Source organism: Pezoporus wallicus, unplaced genomic scaffold (assembly GCF_028554395.1).
Source record: "Pezoporus wallicus isolate ANWC-B61680 ecotype Strahan unplaced genomic scaffold, APGP_CSIRO_Pwel_v1 contig_1583, whole genome shotgun sequence".
Lineage (NCBI taxonomy): Eukaryota > Metazoa > Chordata > Aves > Psittaciformes > Psittacidae > Pezoporus > Pezoporus wallicus.
The window spans coordinates 501,466-514,033 of record NW_026637266.1 but is presented as its reverse complement, the minus strand read 5'-3'; the positions used below and the strand labels follow the sequence as shown (position 1 = coordinate 514,033).

The 12,568-nt window shown below is 39.1% G+C and overlaps 1 protein-coding gene across 7 annotated transcripts in view; it reads left to right on the top strand.

The window, feature by feature from the left end:
- EGF (epidermal growth factor) overlaps window positions 1–12,568 on the top strand; it is a 59,304-nt gene that overhangs the window by 23,114 nt on the left and 23,622 nt on the right. For all 7 annotated transcript variants that reach the window (XR_008971583.1, XR_008971582.1, XM_057404541.1 and 4 more), the window contains exons 7-13: window positions 729–854; window positions 1,886–2,008; window positions 4,451–4,573; window positions 6,349–6,474; window positions 7,481–7,617; window positions 9,500–9,648; window positions 11,257–11,361. Coding sequence is in view for 5 of the 7 variants with exons in the window: in XM_057404541.1 (XP_057260524.1) it covers window positions 729–854; window positions 1,886–2,008; window positions 4,451–4,573; window positions 6,349–6,474; window positions 7,481–7,617; window positions 9,500–9,648; window positions 11,257–11,361 (889 nt within the window). In the remaining 2 variants the exon portion in view is untranslated. The remainder of the gene's footprint in view (window positions 1–728; window positions 855–1,885; window positions 2,009–4,450; window positions 4,574–6,348; window positions 6,475–7,480; window positions 7,618–9,499; window positions 9,649–11,256; window positions 11,362–12,568) is intronic.

Sequence of the window (12,568 nt, the reverse complement as noted above, 5' to 3'; positions counted from 1 at the left end):
CAACTATTCTTAGCTTGGGAAAGGGGCAAGCACCCCAGAAGAAGATTAGGAAGATTAAACCAAAAATAATAGTTTAGGAGACAAGAATAAAACCATGAGCATAGCATATCTGCAAAAGTACCAGCTCTAAAAGATAGCTGAGCATAGACATAAGGTTCTGCAAATCCTTCCCAGGAAAAAGTATACCTGAATGCCTGTTTGCCTTTTTCTGTAAAGCAAGAGAAGTAGGAAGGCTTCTGGAGATCTTTGGGTACTTTTTTCTGTACCTGAAGATTTTTTGAAGGAACTTTGAGTGTATCTTGTTGGACAGCAGAAACAGTTTTAAATCTGAGTTTAAGATTTACAATGGTTGCATTTCTCATAGTCAGAAACCAGGATCCATATCAGTACAAGATTCTCTAGACTGTGCTAATAGTTTTTGCCCAAAGGAAACGTATGGTCATTATGATCTGTCCAGCTGTTTTATTTTGTTAAATAACGTGAGACTTGAGTACTTCTTAGTGCTAATAATTTCCAGCTTTTGTACGCTCCTCCTCTCTTTTTATCTCTCTTTTCTCTCTTTTTGCATATGTGCTGTCTTTCTGTTGCTCTTTTCTGTGCAGGTCTGGTGGCATAGGAAGCCTGCTGTTGAGAAGGCACATCACTGAGCATCTTTCTCAAAATAGTCTCTCCTTGAAGGTTGATATGGCAAGAACTACATTACATTTAAATTATATTTGGTCTTACAGAAAAAGGAGCTTGTGATTTGAACAAAGAAAGGTGCAGAAGAAGAATCTGCAGGCCAGACTCAAGGACTCATCGGTGCAAATGTTCTAGTGGCTTTATTTTAAGTCGAAATAAACAGTTTTGTGAAGGTAATATGTGAATCTCCCATCAGCTTTATACTATCAGATGAAAAAATATTCTATTCTTTTGCTTTACTCATTCCTTGACTATGAAGAAAACACTCTAAGATCTTAAAAATCAAATTGTGCCATTTAAGTTTTGTGTCCTTCCAGGTTCTGAAATAGTCTAAAAAGGAGACCTATGAAAGTGTCACAAGGGCTATTCTTGTGAGAAATTTTGTCTGAGTAGTTAAAGGAGCTTCAGATAAGTAGACATGCTTATGGGTGCTTATATAATCTTTAAATAAAAATTAAAACAGATCTATCACCGAAGGTGAAACATTAAAAAGTCCTGCAACAAGATGGCTTTCTGAAGTCCCCACTTTCAAAAAAGTCACAAATTCTGAACGTGTTTCTAAATGTTTTAATCTGGATTGTTTTAACAAAAATAAAAATCTATCATTACTGGTAATAATAGCTGTTTTATTTATACATGAATAATAGCTATTTTTGTAAATCACTTTTAGAAGCACCTTTTTCACAACGTGGCCAGATTTAAAAAGACATAAAGGCACCAGAATTCCTAGCTTGAACCTGCCTGAGAAGCATCCATCCAATTCTCAGGAAATTCACTAGGATTGCTTTCTGAGTCTCAACTTCTAAACCCCTTTTGGGTACTGAGAATTTTACTTAAGCTATGTTAGAGCCAAATATTTTAGAATTATTTTTGTCTGAAGAATGTATCTAATGTAATTTTTTTTTTTTCTGGTGCAAACAGTATTTAACTGACACTGGTGTATGTATGGGAAAGCATACTTTTGAAAATCCTGTACATACCTAGTACACATGCAGCCTGAGTAGGTTTTGCTAGAAGGTGTTAAAAGCTAATGTGAATAAGGTCTGCAAACTTGCTTTTATGTCACTTATTAGGAGAAATATATTTTTGTAAAATGAATGGGAAAAGGAGGTACTTTTTGAAGACTGTTAGTTTGTTTCATTAATCTATTCCCTGACACAGGCTGATGATGTTATTCTGACACAGAAACTGCTTCTTTTGGCAGATATCAATGAATGTGGCTTCTGGAATCATGGCTGTACTTTGGGTTGTGTGAACATCCCTGGCTCCTATTACTGCACCTGCCCAAGAGGTTTTGTTCTGCTGCCTGATAGGAAAACTTGCCATGGTAAGTAGCAGAAATACATAAATGCTTTGAGTATGATATTGGAGAGAGTCCCCAGTTAACACTGGAACTGCTGAAAGTTGCACTGCTTGCTTCCAATCCCTTATTATGTAGGTAGGATCAGCTTAAACTGAATGAACCAAATTCAGACGTTATGTTTACAGAAGTGTAAGATGTGAGTAATCGAGTGTGAGCCTCTTCAGGAGCAAAAAAGAAAAAAAATAGAAGAGTCACGTCTCCAGAGAGACCTCTTTCCTCACATTAGGCTCTGTGACACATTCCAGGTCAACAAGCAGTTATATCTTTCTAAATGTGGTCTCTGAATTTGGCTTACACTGGGTATCCCACAGAAGCATTTACACAGTCTCTAAACGAGTTTGTGTAAATTAAATGCATGTTCATCTGTTTACAACAAATAATGCGCACAGAAGTACTCATAAGATTGTTTAACCTGGGGATTTGCTGCCCCTGTGTGTTTTGTTGGATTTTTTTTTATAAGTTAATCTGTGTACAAGAAGTACGCCTGAGAGAATTTATCCATATAACATAGGTACGTCAAACAGGAAGCTCTCTGAAACTGGATAAATGTGAATAAATTAAATGCAGAGAACACAGAGAAGTGGTTCAAAAACCAGTGATTTTTCTGTCAATAAGCTTTAAGGACCATATTTTAGTCATAGTAAGAGTCAGAGGTGGAGGGTTTTTTCCTCCCTTTATGCAGCACTGTGTATATTCAGCCTACAAATTAATTAAGCCTTTCTGAAGTAACTCTAGAACATAAAATGTGAAGTGCATCCAGGTTTTGAGATCTTGGGATATTCCCACTCACTTTTCTAGTTCATAATGAAGTGAAGCTTAGGCACAGACAAAGATCCTTCTACCTCGTTTCCATGGAAATAAAACACTAGTAAATGCCCCAAGTAGAAGTGCCAGTGCATACCAATGAGTTCAGTCTGGATCATGGCAGGATCAGGAACTAGGGTGTATTAAATATCACTACCAGAGACTAAATGCAGCCATAGAATCCAATAGACTCTAGCAGTCACTCTATCTATTTTATACCTCCCAAGAGTCATTTCTCCCTCCGTATTTAAGAGGGAGCCAGGAGCAGGATTCAGTGACCCAAACACGGGGGTCCAGGGTGTGTGTGTGACAACTGCAGAAGGCAGCCAGATGTAACAGAAGATCTATGGGAGACCTGCAGCCAGAGGCTATTGGGAGTTGTGATATCCTTTTGTGTCCACAACAGTCCTTAGACACTATGCAACTCAGTCCTACTCTGGATGACTAGCTTGAACTATGTGCCTACATTTTGAGTGGCTCAAATTAGATAGAAAATAATGTTTTTCTAACACAGGCTAGGGATGCAGCATGGACAGTATAACTCCTTAACTACTGCAGCACAAGGCAGATATGTCACCAACTACGCAACTTGAGAGAGAAAGAAAGAGAGAAATGCAAGGTGAGAAGTCCACATGCTGACCAGACATTTTGATGCTTTGTCCTCCAACTCCAACTCCTTTACAAAATTCTTCATCTAAAGCCAGAAGTTCTGGCCGGAAAGACCATGAGATCAGTTTCTTGACCCTCTTCACTGATCTTAAGAGGTTAGAACAATCCAGTCCACAGAGCAGTTGCCATGGAGAAGCAGTATTTGCAGCAGCTATGCACCATTTAAGCTGGTGTATGTAGCTGATTCAAAGAAGCAGCTGTGGGAAACTTGCGTTTGTTCAAGTCTGTGAGGCGTGTTGCCATGTGGCACTAGAATTGTCATAAAGAGATAGAGCACTGCAAGGCAGAAGGTGGAAGGAGCATATCCTGTGAAACTGCATTAAATAAATACCCAGAAAAATGTTGGCACTCCAACAATTGGAAAGTAAAAGAAAGCTCTTGCCAGGTCCTCAGATGATTTTGACCTTAGGCTTTAATCATTGCCACTAAGGAACATAGCTTTATTTCTGGAATATTCATCTCCCATTTTTCTTGGTTCTAGTTCTGTTACTTTTGGAGTAGTAGGAAAGTAGTTTTTCCTCATTCTCTTTGTGTTTTATACTTATTCTTTCAGTATAACTTCCTTGTAGTTTTCAAAACCTGATCTATATTTAATGAAATGTAAAAAAGAATGTTCTTTAAATTATTTCTTTTTTTATAATGCATTCCCATGCAATTTGGAAAATTTAAAGCTCATCAATATTATAGCTTTGGGACCAAGAAATTTTGTCTTTCTCATTTCCTATAATTAGGAGAGGGTGGGGAAAAAAGATTGGAAAAACCAAAACAAATCACAACAAACCCCAGAAAGACCACAGAAGTGTTGTACTTTCAATATCACACTTTTATTATTTTCTTTTATCTTGCCTTTTCTGTGCTAACATCTTTTTTGGGGGACTCTGTAGATTTTTTTTAAACATAATTTAACTCTTTTTCCTCTTCAAATTACTGTAGAGCTAATTTCCTGTACAAGTAACAACACTGAATGTAGCCATGGTTGCCTTCAAACATCTAAAGGACCTGTTTGCTTTTGTCCTGAAGGATCTGTGCTCAAAGTGGATGGCAAAGCATGCACGGGTACGTAACATTTTTTCTAGCAGAGTTGACTGCCAAGCTCTGTTTATTCTTGGCATTGAGATCCAGGAGTGAATGAAAGCCTTTTACACTCATTTTGCACGGCTGTAAATGATTGTACAAGATTGAGGCAATGGAATGTCAGGAACTTTGAGTGCTGAGATGAACAATATTTATCTTCATTTTTTAATAGATGTTTCTTAGCAGCAACATCTGATGTTTGCAGGCCAAATGCCTTTGTTGTCAGCAAAAATAAAGGCATCCCCCAGATGTTTGTTGCAGGATACATCTAAAATTTGTATTTGAGGAGAAATACAGGTACAAAATTGGCTTGGATGAAATCTGAAGGTGACTTTATTGACGTCATGTGTTGAGGTTTAAAGCCAGCCAGCCAGCTTGTTCACTCACTCCCCCCCTCCCCCTTTTCCCTCCCCCTACTCCCAGAGGGACGGAGAGGAGAATCAAAAAGAATGCAACTCCCACAGGTTGAGATAAGAACAGTTTAGTAACTAAGGTATAACACAAATCACTGCTGCTACCACCAATAATAATAATGATAAAGGAAATAACAAGGGAAGAGAATACAACACCTCAGCACCAGCTGACCGATAACTCACTCCCCCCCAGCCCGACCAAGCTCTGACCAATACCTCCTGCAACCCTGCAGTCCCAGCACTTCCGGCTCACTCCCAGTTACATCCTGGGCATGACGTGCTGTGGTATGGAATACCTCTTTGGCTAGCTTGGGTCAGGTGTCCTGTCTCTGCTTCCTCCCTGCTTCCCCTCCTCCCTGGCAGAGCATGAGGCTCACAAAGTCCTTGGCCAGACCAAAACATCCTTGTTATCAGCTCTGTTCCCAGGCCAAAAGTCAAACACAGTGCTGCTCCTGCTACTAAGAAGGAGAGAAATGACTGCTACTGCTGAACCCACGACATCATGTAACCCAGGTTTAGAGTCTTTCTAACTTACAGCAATTTCATCTGATTGCCCACAAATGGAATTTTTGCAGTCAGAATATTAGAAAAATGCTGCAGCCAGTAATCTGTCATCCTCCATTCCAGCAAGCTTTCCAAATTCAGGGGACAGTAGCTTTTCAACTGTATCTTTACAGGCTTAGGGGTCAAAATAGCTCCATTAATGCCAGCCACACGCCTTGAAAAATCATCTTCCCTTTTTGCATCCTTTACATACTGTGGACTGTACTGTATACATAGGTTCAGTCAGTGTTGCTGTTCTGTTATGGACACTTCACTGATGAAGCTCCGGTTGGCATTGAGGCTATAACCATTGTACAGCCCCAGGAAGAAAGAACAGTTTCTTTTTGTATGAAATCGTGGTTTGAGTAATAGAAAGTATCAATTCACCATCCTAGTCTAACTAACTTCTGGGGAGAGAATGGCATTAACTTGATGTTTCTTTGCATGGAATCGAAAGTCTGATAAAGTTATTATATTATCGTAGATGGGGTGAGATTTACATGGGAGAAAGAGTTCTCTGAAATAACAAAGATTTGGAAGCCGCCTTCATATATACCCTCTCCCCCACTCCATCTTGTGTTGTGAATTTTCAGGAAAAACTCTGGAAAAATACTGCTACTTTGCTTTCACTTCATTTGATTTCTGCTTTCAGCAGGAGGTATTTCAGTAAATCTACAAGTCACTGAGATGCTTTGCACTGTAGAAATTCTGAGGGAAACATTCTTTCTCTTATACCTCTGATTTTATGTCATTTTTTTTCTTGGAATGGCAAAGTTAAATTTTTCAAATACTCTATTTAAGGTTGTACATCTCCAGATAATGGTGGCTGTAGTCAGATATGTTCTTCACTAAGTCCATCCTCCTGGGAGTGTGCTTGTTTTCCTGGATATAAGCTTCAGCGAGACAGAAAGCACTGCACTGCTATAGGTTCGTATGTTGTTATGCCTGCAAATTTCTGACAATGAAAGCATAAACATTTTAGAGTCCTTTAAAGTGGATTGCATAGCTTGGATCCATTTTTGCACCGGTTTTAGGTTACTTTGTGAAACTCGGGAAATACTAGTTTTTTTTTTTTAAAATAACTTATTTTAGAAATATACTGGAACAAGCAGCAGTGTATGGTTCAGTCTCCCTCATGGAAGATTTGGTCTATTATTGAACTTCTGCATTTCACTCTGGGCTCCTGTATTGAAGAGATCTACCTGCACACTTCAGGGTTTTGTGCCTTTATATAAATACGGGTGTAGTTTCTGCCCGGTGTTACAGAACTGTGATTGAGGTGTCTACATTTGGAGAACAGGGCAGGAGGTAGTCTGCACTACTATAATCTGTCCTACAAGTACAAGAATATGTCTCCCCCACTGGCCTCAGGAAGCCCAGGTATTTGATGTGCATGTTTGAGTTTTGGATTCTAGACCCTTGTGTTTCTTCTGAGAAGAGGACAGACCCTGTTGAACAACAAGGTATGAGCAATTGCATGAGAGGAGCAAAGAGAAGTCTGTAATATGTTTCTGGGATAAGGGAAAAGCTTTATTTTTCTTGAGAACAGCATTTTTCTTGCTTATACTGTGAAAAGCTTCACATGTGCAAAAGTCAAGTGTTCTGACATTTATGGTGTTGCTGTGAAATGCAGAGGGAAGACTTCCTTGAGGCTAAGTCACTCTCTGAAATGCAGCAGGTATAGTGGCTTCCTTCAACACAAATCTTGAAGCTGATCTTGGGCAAGGCACTGATGCTGAATACCTATAATCATATTTATCTTTGATTTCTGAGTCCAGTGGAATGTAGGAAAAACACCTTCATTTCTTGGTGCTCCTGTTCCTCATCTTGTCTTCTAACATTCCTTACTTACAATGTTAGCTAGGTAGTAACACAGACTAGAGCTCACTTTGAAACTAGTGGAATTAACATATGTGTACATTTTCATCAACAGGTCCTAAGCCATTTTTGTTATTTGCAAATGGCCAAGACATCCGACAGATCAGTTTTGATGGAACGGATTATGCAAGTTTACTTGACTGGCAGATGGGAATGGTCTTAGCACTGGACTCTGACCCAGTGGAAAACAAGGTAAGGCATTAAAAATGAGAGGATTTTGAAGTGTTGCAAGGACAAATGGATTGGGCTTTCATGTGCCTTAACCTTTCTGCTGTCAGTGATCAGATTACACATTGTGCTGATCATTGTTCTGTTGCCTGTCCAGGAGCACAACTGCTACAGGATGTCAAACACTAGTTGTAGAGTTTCATCCTTTATTCACTGATTGACTGTTGATGTCGAATGTACGTTGACAAGGCTAATTCATAGAGAATTTGGATTTCTAAATTCATTGCAAGCATGATATAATTTTCAAAGAACTTTTGTATGATCAATAATTTTCTCCCTCAAGACTTCAGTACTGTTTTATGGAAACATATTGCGGGCTTTTTCTTCACTGGGAAGCTATAAAAGCAACACTATCTTTTTTTTCTGTACAGCTAAATCCCATGATCCCTACTAAATGTAGGAGTAATCTTAACAAGAGTTATGTCCTATGTCCTGACATTATTGAACAAAACTGCTGAACACTCACTGGATTTATTGCTCTTATAAAGCGTTTTCCTTATATTACAAGATATTGCTGTTGTGAGTCTCCTCTGCATAAAGAGTTGTTTGTGTGGCTGCGTCACAGTGCCCTACTCCTTGCCTGCGGAGCTGGGAAGAATAGGTGTTCAACTGTGCTTTGCTAAACCTTATGTGGCAGATAGTTATTTTTTTCCCATGGTGGGACTTGTTTACACTGTAAAAGCATTACAAAATTATATTGGATGGTACAGTGGAAGCTGACGAGGAGCTCAGTTGAGTTGCTGGACACATCTCAAGACACAGTTAAACAAGTGCGAATGTTACCAGATCTGTGCTACAGGAGGATCATTTCAGGCACTGCAGGAACATCTCCACTTGCTCCCGAAATAGGGTCCTGCTGGGAAACTAGCAGTTGTTGGGTGCTGTGTTGAATGTAATTCAGCTGTGTCAGTGACAGTGGCTGTGCACTGTTGTCAGCTTCTGTAGGGAGCTCAGCATGACAGCACTGTTGGCAGTGAGGAGGTGAGGTGACATACAGGTGGCACTGAGATGAGGTGTAAGGTGAGCTACTGCTCAGCATTGCTCTGTGCTCCCCTGGTAATTGAATTAGCTGGTTTAATGCTAAAGGCCACCCTCCCACTTTGTTTGACCTCATGGTTAGCATCAAAGCAAAGTTATTTGCTTTGTTGTTACCATTTGCAAAGAAAGCCTCAGCATTACTTTGCATATGGTTCTGCTAAATAGTGTTTGGCTCCATCTGGGGATCAAATACAAGCCAATTTTTTTTCCCCTCATCCTTGGAAAACAAACTTAGTTTCCGCGCCAGCAGAAAGCTTTTATTTTGACCCAAAACTGAGAAGCCTCTTCTAGAAATGTTAATGTTTTGCAAAACAGAGACCTGGTAAAACATTAAGAGAAGTGCAGGTTGAAAGAGGTGGAGGAAAAAAAAAATTAGAAACAAATTATATAATTCCTTTCCCCTTCCCAGCTCCTTGACACACACTACTACTCTCTCCTCCCCACTCCTCCCTTCTTAAAATGAGCAGCAGTGCTTTTGCCTGCCCCTACTTTTGCTTCCTCAGCTGTGCTTCATGTGAGGTAGTTGCTCACTGAAACAAGACCACAGGATATTCAGAGGTCTGTATATAGGGCAACCAGGATTTGCAGCTAAGCGCAAGCTGCCCGTAGAAGTCATCCTGGTTGAAAGATAAGTGCCTTTTTATTTGATCAGGGATCACAGGTTACCTGTGCAACCTTTATGTGAATAAGTAGTTTATGGAACTTTCAAAATGAAAAAGTTATTTTAGAATTGAAATTATTAGACAAGAGAAACGGAGCAGAAAGTGAGATGGGAACTGACAACGCCTCATCTTTTGTTTCTTCACAGATTTACTTTGCCCACACTGCCTTGAAATGGATAGAACGAGCTAATCTGGATGGCTCAGATCGTGAAAAAGTTATTCATGAAGCTATAGATACACCCGAAGGCCTTGCTGTGGACTGGATTAATCGTAAATTGTATTGGGCAGACAGAGGGTACATGCTCCACAGTGCATTTATGTTGAAGCATGCCATAAAATATTTGGAATAGATGACTGGTGATACAGAAATAGCAGAGATATCACTCTAAATTCAGGAACGCTTCACATTTTGATTGGGTAGCTGTAATCTCAAGTATATACAGTTGGAAGGTTCTTTAAAACTGAAATACTGGAACTTTACTTTGAGTCTGCTATTGTATTTTTATCTTTGTCTTTCCAAGAAGCAAAGGTTTGGACTCGATTGCAAGGAATCTAAAGCATGTACTGCATATATACATACACATATACATATGTGCACATGTGCATGTGAATATATATGTATACACTCCTATTTATATATGTGTACACTGCATGTGTGTATCTCTAGGTATATATATATATAGTTAGATAAAAATACTGAATATTACTGCACTGAGTACATCTTGGACAGAAGTCAGCATTGTTGACAGCTGCAATCATGCCCCTTTAAGTTAATGGAAAGCCTTTGTCAACTATCTTAGGTAAAAGAGGAAGGATTACTGGCAGACAACATGACTTCACATTTCAGCTGATACCTAACTTTACAGAGAGAAACAAAATTGACCTTTGGTGAAAAGACAGTGTCAGATCAGAACACATAATGAAGACTCCTTGAACAGCAGTCACCATGTTTCAATATGACCCATCATTTATTAGCCAATATAAAGTGGGTTTGAATGTCCAGATCACACTCCTTCTCACTTTTATATATACCGCTAGTCCTCTTCCTTGCTATAAGGTACAATCTTGTCTACAATATTGCAATCCCGGATAAATACGCCACTGCTTCTTCTGAAATGGGAAATTGTGGTGCTTGTCTCTGTAAAAGAGTCAAGGGTGAAGCTGTGAATTTTTGTTTGCCACTTTCTTCTCACTCACTGCATTTATTTGTATTCCACATTTGCACAAATATATTTCTCCTTCCATCTTTGTGCAGCCTTTCTTTGCAGTTTCAGAAAGGCATGGAAGGGTGTAGGCTTGCTTTCAGGTAGAGCCTGATACTTGTTTGGCAAGGTGAAGCTTGTAGCAACTAGTACAATTTTCTGAAAAAAAGTTGGATTGGGAGACTGGCAATGTATATTCTGTACTTGACTCTGCCATGGATTTTATGAGTCCTTTTTATCAAAAGGACTTTAGCTTCATTCTTTCCTGTAAAATAGATAAAATAAGTAAAATGCTTGGCTATTTCTGAATGAAAAATGCTATGTAAAAGGTCTAGTTTAAAAATTCTTCATACATTTGATAATGCCATTCAATTAGGAGCTAGTTTTCTGCCTGACTCCCTTTAAAGCTAATATTTATCTATTAGCGATCATACTTCCAACTCATTATCTGCCCAAAAAAGGAGAACTTCATGTCTGCTGCAGAGCAGCAGGTATTTTATCATCTGGACCAGATAATGAAGCTGTAACATGAATTACTTGTTGATAAAACTACTGGGCATCCCACATCAGCAGGATTATTTCCTGTCATTGCAAAGTTATTTATTACAGTTTTGTGCTGAACTAAACCAAGGCAAAAACTTAGTATGTTAGGTAATTAACAAGATAGTGTGGAGGATCTAACAGTGCTGTGTGTGTTGCAGGAAGGCATGCATTGAAAGGAGCAATCTGAATGGAATGCAAAGAAAAATGATCATCTGGGAGGATATCTCCCAGCCCCGAGGAATTGCCATTCACCCGTTTACTAAGTAAGGAGTAATAAAAGTAGTTAATTGTGTAATACTTGGGGAATTTTCTAAAAAATGAGCATGCCAGCCTTGCCCTTTTGGCAGTCTAAAAGTGCACTGGTCTCATGTTATAATAGTCACTGTCTTGCAGAGTTGTGAGAACTGCAATGTTTTATTGCTGGGTTTCTTTTGTGAGTTGGGATGTGTTCACTTCTCCTATGGATGTAAAAAAATACCAGAAACATTAAAAGATATTGTATGCAGTTTAAGCTAAAGAAACCCGCAACAGAAATTACCCTAACAGCTGTAAGCACCACTTTACAAACTTTGATGGTTCTCTATCTATTGGTGTGAAGAACGTAGTTTTTAAGCTACTTAAACCAATGGTTCCTACAAAGGACTTTTTTTGGCCATGTTTCAGTTTTTGAGGAAACTAAACCAGACCTACTGTTGTAGAGATTTGTTGATTTAAATGCACCTTATATCTTCTTACCTACTGCTGAGATGATGACAGGAGTTTGGAACGTTTAAACTCTCGATGAAATTCTGGCCATTTGAATCAAAGGCAAAGCCCCATGAATTTCAGTCAATATGCCTCCTGTAGTAGCATGTTTTTAAATCTGTTGGATTTTTTCTTTATCTTTTTCCTTTTTAAATGCTCAGATCCTGCTATAACTAAGTACTGATGACTCAAGGAATGCAGCGGAGTGGGAAGGGTGTTTTATTAGCTTTACGCTGGACATATTAAAGACCTGAAAGAACCTCTTTCGGTAGAGGTTGAACGCGATAGACATTTTGTAGGAAAACATTTAAGAACAGGTAGTTTAAGGGAGATTTGCCTATTAGAATTACTGGCAGAGGCAAAGCTATTCTACAAGGGGAAAGGGAGGGGAAAACGTCACTGAAACCTTCCTTATTGGAAAATTAATGGTGAAGGGAGGAACAGCCATTATAGCAATGTCCACTGTAAAGTCAGTATTGAAGGGGGATCTGAAACACAATTAAAGCTATTGAAAATACTGATCCCTACATTGGCTACAACAAAACTGCTTATGTAAATAAAGCTAAGTGAATATGTGGATGAATTCAGTAAACCTGAGAGAGGCAGCTGCTGCCTGGGAAGGCTGGAGTCCAGACTTTAGAAGTAATTTGTGGTTTTGGCTATCCCTGTACTGAGCTGCCATCAAGCAATGTGTGCTCATTGAAAAGTGGGATGTACTCAGTCAGC